The following is an 18,027-nucleotide window of genomic DNA, read 5'->3' as shown; positions in this document are numbered from 1 at the left end:
GGAAGTTTCCCAAGAAATTAAAAATAGTACTACCCTATGATCCAGCAATTCCACTTCTGAGTATTTATCCACAAGAAATGAATCATTATCTCAAAGAGATATCTGTACTCTCATGTTCACAACAGCATTATTCACAATGGCCAAGATATGGAAACAACCTAAGTGTGTGTCAATATATGAATGGATAAAGAAAATATGATACACACACACACACACACACTGGAATCTTATTCACCCCTGAAAAAGAAGGAAATCCTGTCATCTGGGACAACATGCATGAATCTGGAGAGGACTACGCTAAGTAAAATATGCCAGATGGAGAAAGACAAATATTGCATAGTATCACTTACATGTGGAATCTTGAAAAAAAGAAAAAAAGTTGAATTCACAGAAACAGAAAGTAGAGAACTAATTGCCAGGGGCTAGGGGTGGGGGCAGTAAATAGAGAGAAGCTGGTAAAAGGGTACAGACTTTCAGTTATAAGATGAATAAGGTCTGAGGACCTAATGTATATCGTGGTGACTACCGTTGATAACAATGATTGTACAATTGAAATTTTCTAAGACAGTAAAACTTAAATGTTCTCACACACACACACACAAAGGTAAAATATGTGAGGTGACGGATGTGTTAACGAACTCGACAGGGGAACCCTTTTACCATGTATATATACAGTCATGCATCACATACGATGTTTCAGTCAATGATGAACTGCATATAGGATGGAGGTCCTGTAAGATTACTACCATATAACCTAGGCTATACCATCTAGGTTTGTGTAAGTCCTGTAGGAGAGCAAGACATTTTCCTCTACCCTTCTAGGTTCTTCTTGCTCATCTAAGAATTAAGTTGACATGAGACAGATTAACAGGAGAAAAACAAACAAAAGTTCAATAACACATATACATGGGAGAAACCCAGGAAAACTGAGTAACTTGCCACAATGGCTGAAGCCCTCGACTTAAATACCTCAGCTAAAGACAAAAGAAGATGTTGGGGGTGGGGAGAGTCAGGGACCTTAAAGGAAAGGAAGGCAATTCACAGGTAGGTGAAAAGGAGCAAACATTTGAAAGACAAGTGTTTGGTCACACAGAAACAGAAGAACACAGAGGGGAGAACGACAAACAGGCTTTTTAGGTGCCTCCCTGTCTGGCACCTAGTTCATGTTGTGCTAAGGTGACAGGTTTCTTCCTGAGACAGGTTTTTCTAATCTGAATTCTTTTAGGCAGCTAAGGGGAAGGTAACAAGAAAACCTGTCTGAGTCTTTTGTTTCTTAAAAATAAGTCAGCCTAAAATAATCCTCGTGTTAAAGAGACACATTTTGGGGTGGCAAATGTTGTTCCCCTTCAGTACACTCCATTATGTTCACATAAGGAAAAACCACGTAACAACCCATTTCTCAGAATGTATCCCTGTCACTAAGCAAGGTATGACTGTATACCAAATGATGACATTCTACAGTTTACACACCCATTAGTCAACTGCATCTCAATAAAGCTGAAAACAATGAACTGATATAATGGAAAATTTTATTATTTGACATTCTGAATGATTTTTGATAATATAAAGAAGTGGAAGACCTCAAAAAAAATGCTGAGAGGAAGAGTTGTAATGGATTTTGGAAGAGAGGTGACAAATACAGATTTGAACTCAATGAGTTTGAGGCACAATTTTTACCTTTAAAGAAAACTACAGATCAGAGGAAGCTTTTGGATTTACCTCATCTATTATTGATTTCTTAAACAGAAGTTACACTTCATGATTTATGTTTTGCTTCACAAACCCTGGTCCTTAAAGGACTTAGTTTAGTACTGGAAAGACATGTAAATAAGTAAGGGCAATAAATGATAGATACACATGTAAGATACAGAGCGTAATGCAAATCAAGGCTTGGAGGAAGTGATGCTTGAGTTGACTTGTGGAAGAAGAGAAGGTATTTGTGAGCCAGAAAAGATGGGAAGGACATTAGAGATAAGTAATAAGAGGCAGGTGAGCTGTGACCCATTGTGCCTTACCTTCCTCCAGCCATTGTGAACTGCTTACAACACAGTTCTACAAATATTCCAGATCTTTCATGCCTCCATGTTTTGTTCTCATGTTGTTCCCATTTGAAACACCCTTCCTTACTCTGACTGTCTCACAAGAATATGTCCTATTTTCAGACTTAACTCAAGCACACTAAAGTCCTCTTAGGACACAGCCAGTAGCAAATAAATTAGAAAAAATACCTTGCATTTCTTAATTTATCTCAGTTCATCATATAAAACATACTTTTTGTCAATGTACAATATATAAAGCATGTGCTTATTGCTGTGGGAGACAGTTTTCTGCAGAGATAGTTTAAATAAAAAAGTAGCTATGATATAAAGCAAAATAAGCTAAGGACCATAATAATGTAGATAAAGTGCTGAAGGACTTAACAAAAGAAGAGATTGAATCTAATTGGGCAGGGAGACCAGAAAAGACTTCATGGTTGAGCAGGTGATTTAAGATGGATACTGAAAGTTGATGCAAGGCAGTAAGGGAGTGGGAAAGTGACGGTCTTTAGAGGTGGCAGAAACAATCTCAAACAAAGGCATAAGTAAGTGGATTTCATTCAAGGAACATCGACTGGCCTGGTTTGGCCTAGAAAGCTGGGAAGTGTGAGAAATAACGACGACAAAGATAGGTGACAGATATATCATGGGAAGTCTTAAAAGTCAGGATGAAAAATTCTTACAATCTATCTTCTGCAGGCCACTACAGACTCATCTCCCACTTATAATCTACTACGGCCCATCCCCCTAGCATTTTTGGAGGAGCTTATATCATCTAGGCCTTTTCTGGTTTTAGTGATCGTAAATTGATTTTATTTCTAATGGTATAAGCAACACACCAGAGAAACATAGATTTTGTCACATAGAGTTTTTCCAAAACTCATTCATTTAAAAAACCCCAAAAAACTGAGCATATAATCTTTGTATCTCAGCAGCTAGTATCTTTCTACTTGGGCCTGAAGAAGTGAAAAGGTTACATATTTATAAAAAGTTTTCTATAAAACAAAGCTGGCTCTATTTGTGGTAAAAATACAATCCAGATTGTAGCTAATTGCTTTTCCTATAGCCAAAAGAAGAACATCAAAGGTTCCATATATCTTTTTGAACAAAAATGTTGCGATGCTCCCCCATCAGGCTGCTTTGTTGAACTGATGAAAAAAAACAGATGTTTCATAAACAGAAAATAAAGCGCAAATGGAAAATATCTCAACCTAATGGGAAATGTAAGTCTAATGACATTGTCTTAGAAATTTTTCCAAAGTAATGAAAGAAAAACTCACTATAACTTAATATGTGGAAATCCTTTGACCCTTAAAATAGGACTTGAAAAAAACATGTATAATGTTTATAAAAATGTTTCTAGCGAACATGTGCACATAAAGAGTAGATTTCATTGTTTTTGGAAAATATTTGTTGGTAAGATTCTTAAGTGTTTGTTAAGGAAAAAAAAGATAAATTCCAGTGGAGTACGTTAGATATACATGTGGTCTACATATAAATGCAAATTAATTCCTTATGTTCACACTTAGTACACAAAATCAATGCATGGTAGCAACACAACCTCTTTGCTAGTTTGAATCTGTTCTCTGAGTTGAAGAAATCACATTTGCATTTAGTGATTTTTTTCATTAATAACAGAAGACTAATGAAGCAGAATTGCATATGGCAGATTCATTTAATAAAAACTGGTGTACCCCATGTAAAGTATAACTTTCTAGAAAAGGAAAGAGCAAACTACAGCCTGTAGGCCAAATCCTGCCCACTGTCTCTTTTTATAAATAAAGTTCTATTGGAAACACAGCTAGACTCATTCACTTACAAATTGTCTATGACTGCTTTGCACTACGACAGCAGAGCTGAGCAGTTGTGACAGAGATCCTTTAGCCAGAAAGCCCAAAATATATAATACTGGCCCTTTATAGAGAAGTCTGCTGACCCCTGTTCTGGAATGAATGTAACCCTTAAATTTCAAAATTTAGTACATTGGTTATGTAGATCTTAAATAATTAAAAAAAATAAGAACCACAAAGATTTTTCACTCGCCTTTCTCTCAGATTCTAATTCTGCATTCATCTTCTGTAAGCGTGGTAGTGCCAACAGGTAGCCCAAGGTGACACCTGTACCCTGGTCTCACCATTACTTCCATCAGTCCATCTTATTCTTTGAGATGAGCAAGTGATGTATTCTTCATCTTATAAATTCTGAGCATAAAAGCATCATTAGAAATCTTTGCTATTTTTACTGATGTGCAAATATCTAAATAACAATAAAATAGTGCACTAGTAACAAATGAAAATAATGTAGTTTCTATGAAAGTACAGCTTCAAGGGGAGTCCCTTAGCAGCCTCTTCCAATCAAAGTGCCACCCCCAGACTTCTTCTTATATAGAAATTTAGAGCTGCTCAAAAGCTCCTCAAAAGCTGAGATCACCACTTCGTAGCATTCCTCCCTAAGAGAACAGTAATATGCTTTTAGCCAAACAAAACCGGAGTTTCTCTATAGACATGCACATCCTTACGGTAGTTGTCGAAACAATTTTTTACTTCTTTTTCTTAGAGTATCTTATATAACAGGACTAATGTTTTGACAAAATTATTTGTAGAATTTTTTAGCCATTTACTAGATGGTAAATCATGTAAGGATCAAGCCTTATTTAGCACATAGTAAGTGTTCAGTAAGTATCTTTCGAATGATAGAACAAATAAATGAAAGTTAGTTTGCCAGTGTCTTTCACTTTTGTTGGCTATAAGAAATCACAATATCCTTCCAGAACACAGAAATATAAGTACATGAAGAGAAACATGTGAGATACACGTACTTTTAGACAATTAATTTACTTCAAATCATAGGATAATAATCTTTAAACCTATTTGTATTCTGAATCTTAACGATCCAGGCTCAAATACAGAATTACATTGAGTGTGATTTTTAAAAATAATCTCTAGGAGTAAATCCTTAAAAACCAGGAACTAGGACATAATTACTTCTATCAATTCTAAAATAGGTAGAGTGACCAAGTTCATGTTTCCTTAGGAGGCTAACAAGCTCAGCACCCCAGGAAGTAAGCACACTAAATGTTCACATCTGAAAGAGGCTGATGTTATTATTTTATATTTGGAAGCATAAAGTTCCATTTTAGTTTCTCTTTTATTTGATTCCTTTGAAGCAGTTTATTGCTATTCTAATTTGGGCAGTCTAAGAAGTTTTATTAGACTAAGAAGGGTACTCTTGTTTATTATTCTTTTTTTCTTCTCCTTCTCCCCAAAGCCCCCCAGTACATAGTTGTATATTCTAGTTGTAGGTCCTTCTCGTTCTGCTATGTGAGATGCCGCCCCAGCATGGCCTGATGAGAGGTGCCAGGTCTGTGCCCAGGATCTGAACTGGTGAAACTCTGGGCCACGGAAGCAGAGCGTGCAAACTTAACCACTCAGCCACAGGGCCAGCCCCTGTTTATTACTCTTTAATATGATACATATGAAAAATACTGTGTTCCATATATTACTCTATAAATGTTGGATCTTATTCTTTTTCCTAGAATATTTTACTTTTTAATAGTCACTAAATGCATATTTAATAAGGATAAAAGAAAAATATACTTAATATAAAAACAAAGTATGTCTCAAACATGTTTGGCTTTCAATAACTTCTGTGTTTTTAACTTGTAGCACAGCATCATGTGTATCATTCATTTTTCCCATAGATAGAAATTTTGACTTTTAGCTTTTATCTTAGGCATATGAATTTTTTTTCATTTTTGTTGGTTTCTCCTTAATAACCACTTACATGTAATTTAATCTTGGTCTACCTCTTATCACATTTAGTTTTGTGATATGAACAATATTCTGTAGTCTTCATTTCCCATGCTCCCTAACTTCCACAGCTGTAGAAAAAAAGTTCTGTAGGACCACATCGAACACAATATTTGTTATTATCCCAATAATTTACTTTGCTTTTTACAAAGAGATGTCATAAATGTCAAGAAAATAGTATATCTTATAGCTCAAAGGAGCTTCCATCTTGGTAAGCACGTCAACTGTTCCTAGAATTTGCTGACTCTATTTTCTTAGATAAATCTCTTGTGTCTGCAATTAAAAAGTATTAGCATCATATGTATAAAGTAATAGTTTATCTTGGAATTACCTGTACCTGGTTTACAAGGAATGATAGGTTTAGTAGAATTGTCTTTTTTAATTCACTTCCCTTCAATTTACTTGTAATTGCAACGTCATGAATCTTCTCTGTCCATATCCATTGATAGGTCCACACACTTTCTGTATCTTCCTTTTTGATTTCACTCATTTATACTTATTTCTGATTTTCTTCACCATCATAGACTTAATACCATAGTGAAATTAATTCACTGTGGCTTCTTAATCAAATAAGAGATACTAGTTAGACATTTCAAACATGAGAAATGTCAAATACATGATCCTAAGACATAACAATTTTAACACATCCATATTTTTGAGATGCTTCTCGAACTACAGTGTGGCACGTGGGTCCCCATAATCTCTAACTTCACAGAGTTATGACAGGACAATATATATTTGTTAAAAAGACAATTGGAAATGTTCACCTCATTGCTAAGAGGAAGCAGGGTGACATGGAGAAGTTAGCAATCACCCCTTTGCAATCCCAGCTCTGGTACTTCACTATCTGACCTTGGACAAGTTTCTTAACTTCTCTGAAACATGTTTCCTTTTGTATAAAATAGGAATAATTTTTATTTCCCTGGGTCTCTGTGAGAATTAAATGATATAATATATGTAAAGTATCTGGCATATCACAGATTTTCAAGAAATGGTAGCTATTTTTATCATATTCAGGTAAACATCCTTCTCATGATGGAATGTATCATGGATATACACTTTGTATAACTTTCCATTCTCTGAGAAAAATTACCACTCCCTGCCACGTAGGAGATACATGACAGCTTTGAAAGCAGGAGATAGATTACCCTTTATAAGACAAAGGTACTGAGGCTACAGAGGCCCTGCATAGGGGCAGTTGATAGAGTTTTACTTTGTTCTTCCTGTTTGGCTAAATGGTACTGTCCTGTCAGCTTCTGGGACTTTTTGTCAAGAAAATATGAGTCACTTTTTATGATTTAGATGGGTCCATCTAAAGCTGGCATTCTGCTCTTAATGAAAGGAAAAATGGACCTCATTAAACCAAATCAACTTGTATCAAGTTTGACAATAATATCATTGTAATGCTACCAGAGAAAAGCAAAACTAACCACTGTATCAAATGAGGTTTTGTGTTGAGCATTTCTAAAATATTTGCTTCCAGATCTTTCAAAATCTGTGCTGATTGCATTGTAAATATGTTAAATTGTTTCACTGAATCTCAGAAACTAATAACATTTGACAATATTTTAAAATTTAATTGCCAGCTTGACTTAGGAGATTACAGGGTAAAATTTTATTTTGCCCTTTTCCAAATCTTTCTAACCACTGATTCCCAAGGATGCACTTCAAGTTTCCACTTAAAGACAGGACAAACTAAGTATTGCTTGACACAGAAAAGAATCTTGGAACTGGAAGCAGAAAATTCAGATTTGAAACCCAGATATTCTGTCTACTAGCTGTAGGAATTTGAACACACCACATAACTTCAATAAATTTCAGTTTCCTCACTTACAGAGTGACAGTAAGACTTATCTTACAAAGGTTATTTCAAAATTAAATGAGATAATAGGTCTTCAATAAATAGATTTCCTTCCTTTTACTTCCTCCTCTGAATGAACTTGAATGAACTGGCCATAATTCACCTTAGAATCAGCCATCAGAAGCTCTATGATTCTAAAGGATTTGTACTGAGAAGTGGAATATCTGATTTTGAGGATTACCCATGGCCCTTCCTCTTCCTCTTCCTCTTCCTTTCTGTCATCAGTCTTTTACTATACACTAGCACACCAGAGGGCAGGCAGAAAAACAGAAGACACAGTAGATTGCTTATGAAATCTTACTAAACTGATAAATTAAGGAAGAAATGAGGTGGAATCAAATGGTTGGGTTATATTTTAAGAGAGAAACCAATGTGGCCAGACTATAGGACAATCATAGGAACCTCTTCAAGTGGGCAGAAAAGTGGCAACTGAAACTTAATGTAATAAAGGTCACTCTATGAAACAAAATTCAAATTTTATACATAAAGTAAGAAAACAGAAAAGGATCTTAGGAGTGACTGCTGATTGTTTTCCAAAGACATCTCAGTTTCCTGCTATAGGAAAAAGCCTGCATGGTTTTGAGGAGAATCAACAATAAAGAAAACATAATAGAAGTTATTATCCTACTCATGGAGAAGGCTGTGGAGCTGTTGCCTCTAAAATATTTAGTCTAGTTCTGTTTGCTCCAACTCCAGAAAGACATAATTAAACTGGAGGAGAGCCAGACAAAGGAAGCCAAATTGGCAGGTAAGAGGAAGACTGGAGAACATTAAAATTCTTAGAAAAGAGCTATAGATTCTCAGAATTGGAATTATCCTTAGACATCATATATACCAATCCTTTATGCTTCCAGAATATTCCTGATAAATCATAAATAATTTAGTTATCAAAGGCCTATTACACGCTGGAGACTAGAATCTTTCCCCTTTTTTGCAGACTATGTCCAAACTATCACCTCAGATATATTTCAAATACATCCACTTCTCTTATCTCCATTGCCATCCCCCTGGCCCAAATCATCTTTCTCTCTCAGTTAGATTACTGCCATAGTGTCCTAACTGGCTACCCTCTTCTACTTCTGCTCCTCACAGCCATGTTCCAATTTCCCAATCTACTGCAACCAGAGTGACCTTAAAACACGAATTAAATCATGTCATTGGCTTACTTAGAATACTTCAATGATTTTCCATTTACATTAGGATCAAGTCCAAAGCAATGAACATGGCCCTGAATGACTTGGCCCCTATCTCCTTCACTAATATCACTTCATGCTGCCTTTCCTTTGGCTCACCAAACTCTATCCACACTGGCTTTCTTTCAGTTCCTCAAAACAGCTAAACATTCTCCCACTTAGGACCATCACATACAACCACCACCACCACCATTACAGCTAACATTTATCAGGTTTCTACTGTGACTGACTCTGTGCTAAGTGCTTTAAGTGTACAACCACGTTTAATCCTCACAAGAAACTCTACAAGGTAGTTATTTTCATTCTTTTACTGTTGAGAAAACACATAGAGAAATTAAGAAGTTTCTCTAAAGCAAGGTAAGTGGCAAAGGTTGCATGTTACACTGCATATTCCAGGAATGTTCTTTCTCTCCACTCTTCCCTATCTAACTCATATCATTCTTTTTTTTTTTTTTTTTTTTTTGAGGAAGACTAGCCCTGAGCTAACTACTACCAATCCTTCTCTTTTTGCTGAGGAAGACTGGCCCTGAGCTAACATCCATGCCCGTCTTCCTCTACTTTATACATGGGATGCCTGCCACAGCATGGCTTGACAAGCGGTGCCATGTTTATACCTGGGATCTGAACTGGCGAACCCCGGGCCGCTGGGAAACGGAACGTGCAAACTTAACCGCTGCACCACCAGGCAGGCCCACTCATACCATTCTTTATGGTCACAATTCATGTCATTTCCTCAAAACAGTCTTCTCTCATCTCCTGCTCTAAATTTGGCACCCTTGTCATAGTCCCTTAAACTCTTCCTCTACAGAATGTATCACAGTTTATAATTGTATATTTCTTCATGTGATTATTTATTTAATGTCTGTCAAAACTCCAAGAGACTAAGTTTCATGAAGGCAGCGATCATATGTTCAATGAATGTGATTGAATATAAATATAAATACCCGCTGAATAAATGATTGAAGAAAGTCACCAAAACCTTCTAAGAATGATGTGTTGAGTTACTCTATGGAAGAGTCTGTTTCAGCCAGTGTCAGAAATTCTATTAAAATATTCTTGCCTACAAAACAAATTCGTTCCCTTATAACGTCTACCCCTTACATGTCTGTTCCTCAGTAACGTCTGTCTACTGATACTAATTCTGGTCTCTTGAAAAAAAAGTACAGTCCTTTCTCTTTTACAGTTCTTCAATACTTTCATACTAGAAAGTTAAAGACAGAGAGGACTGGCAATTAAGGTGGGATAATTCCAGATTTATTTGTAAAAAATAATGCTAGAATGAAGATGATGAGGGGGCATACTTGAAATTAGAGACTTATTTAGGGAACAATTATAGACATTAATTCTTTGCCTACAGTAGATGAATCTAAGAGGTATACACGCATGAAACATAGATGGGACTGCTGTGCTCTGGCACAAATTGACTTCTAATTAGTATAAATCTAGAAAGAAACAAATAAAACTTGAGGAGCTCTAGTTAAAGGCAATTAAATGACTGTACAAAAAGATTGGGAAAAGTAAAAATTAGCTATGTGATTACAATTAACCTTAGATATCCCAAAATTACACGACTGATGTCACGAAGTGCAACCATATCTTCCCATATCTCTTGAGAGTTTTGTTTTAACAGAACTCTGGATTAGAAGAACTATATTTCCAAGACTTTGAAATTAATAAGATAAAACAGAAGCTGGGAATTATCAAGAGCCAAAAATATTCTTTAGGCATTTTATATATTTTAATTAACTCAATACAGCCACTGAGGTTTTTTAAAAGCCTCTATCTCCTATCCTTAATGAGAAAGATGGAATCTCAAAGTTGGTAACGTTCTTTTGTTTGAAAACTTATTGGATGCTTATAACCTCTCTACAACATCTAAGCCAAGTGGCTGTTCAACTAATATTTAAACATCCCCAGCTGTGTTAACAACTTGATGGGGGCGGGGGGCATATCCTTTCACAATGTATACGTGTATCAAATCATCATGTATGCTTTAAATATCTTATAATTTTATTTGTCAATTATATCTCAGTGAAGGTGGGGAAAAAACCTCCCAGCATGGTAATACTGGCTTTTGAGATTTGGATTTTGAGTTAGAAGTCTGGGTTTAAATCTCAGTTCAGCAATTTATTAGCATGTAACTTTGAACGTGTTATTTACTGTGCTTCAGTTTCCTTATTTCAAAAACTGGAATAGCAAGCTGCGCCTTTTAAAATTGTTTAAGAAGTAAATGAAATGCCACAATATGAAACATCTCCTAGCATTATGCTTGGCAAATAGCAAATGATCAATAAATGTTAATTTCCCTCCAACAGAAATCCACTACCTGCCAAGACAGTCCATTTCCTCTTTGGACAGCACTGGTGATGGGTTCTGGCACTGTGTGGAACGAATCCAACACTATTAAGTAAATAACACTTTGTTGTTGTTAGTACCCTTGAGTCAATTCTGACTCCTAGGGACCCTATGTACAGCAGAGAGGAACCCTGCCTGGTCTTTTTGCGCCATCCTCTCACCCTCCGGTGCTATATTAGACAATACAATGCTCTGCTGCTATTCACAAGATTTTCACGCCCAATTTTTTTGGAAATGGGTGGCCAGGTCCTTCTTTGCAGTCTGTCTTAGTCTAGAAGCTCCATCATGGGTGACCCTGCTGCTATTTGAAATACTGGTGGCATAGCTTTCAGCATCACAGCAACACAGAGCCGCCACAGTATGACAACTGACAGACAGGTGGTGTGCTTCCCCGACTGGGAAACAAACCCAGGCCTGGACAGTGAGAGTGCTGAATCTTAACCACTAGACTACCAGGAAATAACACTTAGAAGCTTGATAAACAAGTGTTATTTTAAGAAAAGATGCTCTTTATTGGTATTTTAATTTTGGCTATTAATTATAATTTATATGTATTTCTTAAGCAATTTGTCACTCAGAAATGGCAGCATTTAACTTCTTTGAGTGACCTTAGAGAAATATGAGTAACAATTATATTTGATGAGAAATCTTGAATAATCTAATTGATATAAATACTCCATCGAAATTTCCCTTCTCTGTAAAAACAAGAACAAAAAGTTCGCGTTCTAGTGAAGTCAGCATTAATTGGCATGGTAATGATCTTTTAACACTAAATGAATCCTCTGTTTTTATTAATAATTAATGACAAAAAAAAGGTATCTGAAATGTATTGCTGTTTTATTACAAGACCAGAAAATATAACTGTTTACTTAAGCTTATAAAACAAGTTTTTAGAAAATTTTACTTTTATTTAAGTTATAAGATAGGTTATAGGGAATTGAATTTGCTCATTTAACCCATTAAATGGTACCACTTGCTTTGTGACTCTTTGTAAACAAATTCACTTCCCTTGTGTTAATTTAAGTTACCACTTTATATATGTTATGCAGATTAATTTGTTAGAGAATATTTTAGCTGGCTCTCCCCATTGTAGAAAATAAATTTGCTTGTAAAATATCTAATTCAAATAAAACACGAAGCCTCCTACTTTCACAGTAATGTAAATTTAAATAAGTCAAATTTTTTTGAGGAAAGAAATAATAATATGCTTTCCAATTCATTAACTCTTGGTTTACTCCAATCTTTCAAAGCTAAGGAAAAATATCTTCAAACTATTAAACTATTTTATGGTTTGATAACTTGTAGCTTTTTAATACTGAAACATGTTAATGTCAAATTTAGATTGAAATGATCAGAACTAAAATTAAATCAAATATTAGAAACAGAAATGCTCTTGAGATCATAAAAATAACTTACATTGGACAAAAATATCAGTACTGTTTTCTCTCATTTCTCTTTTGTATAGGTTTTATTTGTCACTCAAGTGAGTTTAAATTTGCAGTGGATAAGAATTTTGTATTCTGAATTTTATAAGCACAGATCATGGCTAACATGATTCCTAAAAATACTTATAAATGATTTAAAAAATGAAAATAAGAGTATAAAATAAGCTTACTGTTTCCCCAATCTTTCCAATGTTTCCTTGATCTCCTACTTCTCCCTGTTAGTAAAAAACGTAAAGTTGCAAAAATGATTATTTTTCAAACAAGATTACTCATGACATTACTTCTGTTTTTATTTTTAATGTAATTGTTTAGTCATAACTTAGAAAATGGCAAAGAAAATCTCAGTTATTCAAAAATGTTACAGTATTTCTATGCAATGCTGTCTTTCCTCTATTTTCATTCAAACAGTAATAATCTATTTTCTTAAGTTACTTTCTTCTATTTATGGCTTTTAATCACTTTTAAAACACTTTCACAAATCAAATTTTTTTTTTAAGATTGCCACCTGAGCTAACAATTGTTGCCAATCTTCTTTTTGTTTTCTTGCTTTTTCTCCCCAAATCCCCCCAGTACATAGTTGCACATTTTCAGTTGTCGGTCCTTCTAGTTGTGGCATGTGGGACGCTGCCTCAACGTGGCCTGATAGTGGTGCCATGTCCGCGCCCAGGATCCGAACCGGCCAAACCCTGGAACGCCGAAGTAGAGCGTGTGAACTTAACCACTCGGCCACGGGGCCAGCCCCACAAATCAAATTTTCAAAATAAAATATTTATTGGGGTGTAATTTTAAAAGGCAGAGTGGTAGGCATTGTGGAGGATACTAAGAATAAAAATAAAGCCTTTGCCCACAGGGATGCTCTACTTGCTTCAGGAGCTAAGACATCTCATGATGCCGAGCAGAACAGAATACATGCCACGGGTAGGTAATAATGGAGTTCACAGGAGAGACACCCCATTGGCTGGTGCGGCTGGGGCTGACTTCACTGGAAAACAATGTACATTCATAACCTTAACCACAATTTTGCAGTCCCTAAAGGTCTGAAAAGCCAGTTTTTCACAACTCATTTGGTGGCAAACTTGACCTAATCTGAATTTATTTGGCAGCAATGCTTTAACTGATCTAGGTGAGCCTATTTATAGTCTTGATTTATTTTGATTAACCTGAATATCCTTACATTTCACCACAGAAATATTAACCTGTCTACTTATGGTGTGCTGTCCCATAGCCTGCTGGCAGTATTAAATAAAATACAGTACATGCACCATATTACTTTTTGAAAATCCAAACACTAACGATTTCAACTAATGGATTGTGGAATTATATTTGGGTTGGGCCCTGAAGAATAGGTGATAGCTACACTGGTGATGAGAAAGGACCAATTTTGGTGGTAAGGAATGGCATGAACAGAAGCTGAACAAAAGCGTAGATGAATGAAAGGTAGAAGATTAAGTTCAGGGTACCACGTATAGTTATTCTGACAGGAATGTACAGTAGACCCCCCCTTATCTGCAGGGGATTCATTCCAAGACCCCCAATGGATACCTGAAACCGCAGATAGTCCTGAGCCCTATATATACCATGTTTTTTCCTATACAGATAAACAGACCTATGATAAAGTTTAATTTATAGATTAGGCACAGTAAGAGAGTAACAACAATAACTAATAATAAAATCGACCAATTATAAGAATATACTATAATGAAAGTTCTGTGACTGTGGCCTCTCTCTCTCTCTCTCACATTTAATATTTTTGGACCACGGCTGACTACGGGTAACAAACTACAGCAAGCAAAACCACAAACAAGGCGGGACTATGTATGATTAAATCACCAATTGCTGTCTAAAAATTAATAATTATATTGCAGTGTGTAGTAGTAAAATGTGAAACTGCACTGAACAATATTGCAGCCACTAATAACATATGGCTACTGAGCATTTGAAATTGGCTGGGCTGAACTGAACTGTGATGTAAGTATAAAATATACACTAGATTTCAATGACTTTGTACAAAAAAAGAATATAAAACATCTCATTAATAATTTTAATGTTGATTACATGTTGAAATGATATTTTGGTATGCTGGGTTAAAGAAAATATATTACTACAGTTAATCTCACCTGTTTCTTTTCAATTTTTTGTTGCGCTTCGCATCTGTGGTTCATATTATATACTCTATTGGATAGCGCTGATTTTAAGCACTGAAACCTAATATTCATAATGAGAAATCAACTTGAAATAAACTTTCAAAGACTAAACAAAGTTTCTTTTCAATTTCTGTATGCATTTAGAGAAACAGTAAAGAGTAAAGCGTTGCAGTAGGTTGTAAATCATAGTTTTTAACTGACAGTTCATTAGACAGCTTTTATAGAAAATCTGTGGTGGGATAATATATAGATGATTAATTTTATTATATTTTCTCCTCTTTCCTCAATTGCCCTCTCAAATTCCTACAAGGGAGATGGACTCTGTGCTTTGTAGTCTTAGGGGAGGTCTGCATTAACAAGGAGAAAGCAGAAGTTGCTTGCAGATTACCAGCATTCCTGCTTTAGTTTTCACAGAGCCTGAAGACCGGAGAACTGTCCTTGAGGGCCACGAGAGAGAAAGAGAGAGAGAGAGAGAGAGAGAGAGAGAGAGAGAGAGAGAGAGAGACTATTTTCCGAGGCCTGAGGAGAGAAGAGAGATCCTAGGGTTCTGTGAAAAGTGGTGGTCGTTAACCAATTCCCAAGTGCTCCCCCAGGAGTGCCAGTTTCCCCTAAAGAACTTCCCTCATCTCCTGGGTAACACAGAGGACACCTACATGCTGGTGTGATTCTGGGGAGGAGTCAGGATGTCAATAATCACTGAGATTCAGTTTCTTACCAGTTTGACTAGATGGTAGCTCATAGATGGATTTTTTAGAGCTCTCTGGCAGTATGTAGACTAATCTCAGTAAAAGAGAATTAAGTCTTCTGTTTGTCAATACTGTGCTTTGATTTTCTGGGGGTTTTTGCATGTAACTTGAGGGTCAGGTATACTTATTCCCTCAGGATAACTGCAGCCACAGATAGACATGCTGATAAATTAAAAAATATTTTACCTCATATTTCTTTATTAATTGACCTTGAAAAGAGTTTGGCTTTTCCTTAGATTCCAGAGTTATAAAAATGAGGAGTTTAACATAAATGATGAACTCTAGCTTTAGGAAATTTAGCAATAACGCTGTGATACTTTTTAATCTTTCACTAAATTTTAAATCTGTATAAATCATCAATTCTTCAGAGTTAATTTCTTTCAGACCTGAGTGCATACATATAAAGCTACTGCATTACTTTGTTGGTGTTACAAAAATCATACAAAACTTGGAAACAAGGCAAAAAAGTAGGTGACATATCTTTTCAACATCATAAAGGGGTGAAGGCCACACAGTGACCATCCACAGAATGTACTTATTCAGACTCACTGTATACTATTGGCTAAAGGACCAGGACCCAGACTTAGTGAAGATATATATATATATATATGTGAGTGTCTGTGTGTAATTTTTTTTAATGGAGTTATATTGACATGTAGATTTCTGACCAGTGGAGTAGACAGCCCAAAAATTTACCGTTTATTGTCCTGCATCTAACCACAAACTTTAACATTTCTTTATTAAATTGAATATCTATTAAAATACAGATACAGACAGCCATAGATATTTATAGACAGATGTAGATATAGATATATAGATAAACAGCTTTTCATATGCTATTTGATGCAGTTTTAACATATTACTGGTTCCCTCATTAATGAGTTGAATAAAACCTTTGACATATGGTCATTTTATACTTTTATAAGAGCCATAATGTTATCTTTTTACAAATTATACATTATAATGGTAATAAACTCAGCTGCTTTACCTTTAAGCCTTCTGGTCCTGGTTCACCCGCATACCCCTTTTGACCTGGTTTTCCCTAGAAGAGAACAGAAAAAAAGAGATATGTTTAATCATTCTCATTTTTGAAAGTTTCCTAAGATTCACGAAATTGAGACTATTCTATGAGATGAAACACTCAAAAATTATTTGATAAATGGATTTTATCATACTCATTAACCATTTACCCTATGATGTTTGTCTACTATGTGCAATAATTACAATGTTTTAAGCATGCTGAGGAGGGATGTGAGATCACGAAGGAGAGAAGGAATAATAGAATGGTGGTAGGATCAATAGATTGAAATTCCTACCAGGACTGTTAGATTTCATCACAAGAGACAATGTCTTAGGAAGAAAGGGGATGATGGCTGGGAAGTGAGAAGTTTGAAATTGAACATAAGGAGAGGCTGCTGTCACTGGTAATGACAAGGTAAAGGGTAGGACCACAACAGTTAGTAGTGGAAGAGAGTAGAGGATAAGATCACTGGAGGAGAGAAAGTTAACATCCTGGATATTGGGTGGACTAATCCATAGTACATGGTTTCTAACATCAAACAACTTATACCTCACTACACAAGATTTGCTTAAGGAGATTAATATGCCTCAACCAATGTGTGTGACAAATTCATATCTAGGAGTAGTGCAAGTGTGGCGAGAGATTGCTAAATAGAACACTAATTTATAATATCTACTAGGCATTACAGGTTTGGATTTTATTATTCCTGTCCATTAACAAATACTCTCATATTTTCCTTTCTTAAAACAAAATAAAACGAAACAACCCTCTATTTCTCATTCTGTTTTGACTACATATAAAAACTGCAGCAACTTAAAATTATATTTAGGACTTTCACCCAAAAAGTTGTTCTAATTTTTCCCTCTATCTTGCTTGAAATTATCTAGTGGTTTCCTACCAAGAACAACAAAGAATAAAAAATCATCCCATTATTATTAAATGTCAGTTGCTCCTAATCAATTTGCACATATAGAAGAAATACAGTTGCCTAAATTATTAGATTTGTCTATAATTACAAAAAATTTTAATAATACGTTTTATTCACACTGTTGGAAAAAGCCTTAGTAAGAATATTTCTTTCATCTTTAATAATGCAATATTCCTCAGGAACTGCAGTATATTAGAAATTATTATACATCATATCTACATTATGGAAAGAATCTCACTGGAATCTGATATCAGCACATTCATAACCTCTTTGAAATCAAGCAATTCAGAGCATAAGTACTGGAGTCATCATTTCTGGTCCTGTTTAAGTTCTGTCAGACTAGGTTTATGTTGAGCATGTTATGCTTGAGCACATAATATTAAAGCCTTATTTTTATGCCTAAAAAATATGGACAATATCTTGCAGGGTTATTTTCAGGATTAGAGATGATTCATGTGACATACTAACAGCAATACTAGCCCTAAATTG

General features: G+C 35.4%; 1 protein-coding gene across 18 annotated transcripts in view; it reads right to left on the bottom strand.

Moving 5' to 3' along the window:
• The window catches only part of COL24A1 (collagen type XXIV alpha 1 chain), a 349,075-nt gene that overhangs the window by 178,344 nt on the left and 152,704 nt on the right, over positions 1-18,027 (bottom strand). For all 18 annotated transcript variants that reach the window (XR_011532521.1, XR_011532522.1, XM_008516954.2 and 15 more), the window contains 2 exons: positions 16,578-16,631; positions 12,870-12,914 (listed from right to left, as the gene is read on the bottom strand). Coding sequence is in view for 16 of the 18 variants with exons in the window: in XM_008516954.2 (XP_008515176.2) it covers positions 12,870-12,914; positions 16,578-16,631 (99 nt within the window). In the remaining 2 variants the exon portion in view is untranslated. The remainder of the gene's footprint in view (positions 1-12,869; positions 12,915-16,577; positions 16,632-18,027) is intronic.

The sequence above is a fragment of the Equus przewalskii genome, chromosome 24, assembly GCF_037783145.1.
Source record: "Equus przewalskii isolate Varuska chromosome 24, EquPr2, whole genome shotgun sequence".
NCBI lineage: Eukaryota > Metazoa > Chordata > Mammalia > Perissodactyla > Equidae > Equus > Equus przewalskii.
Note: the sequence above shows the minus strand (reverse complement) of the source record. Positions and strands in the feature narration are given on the sequence as shown.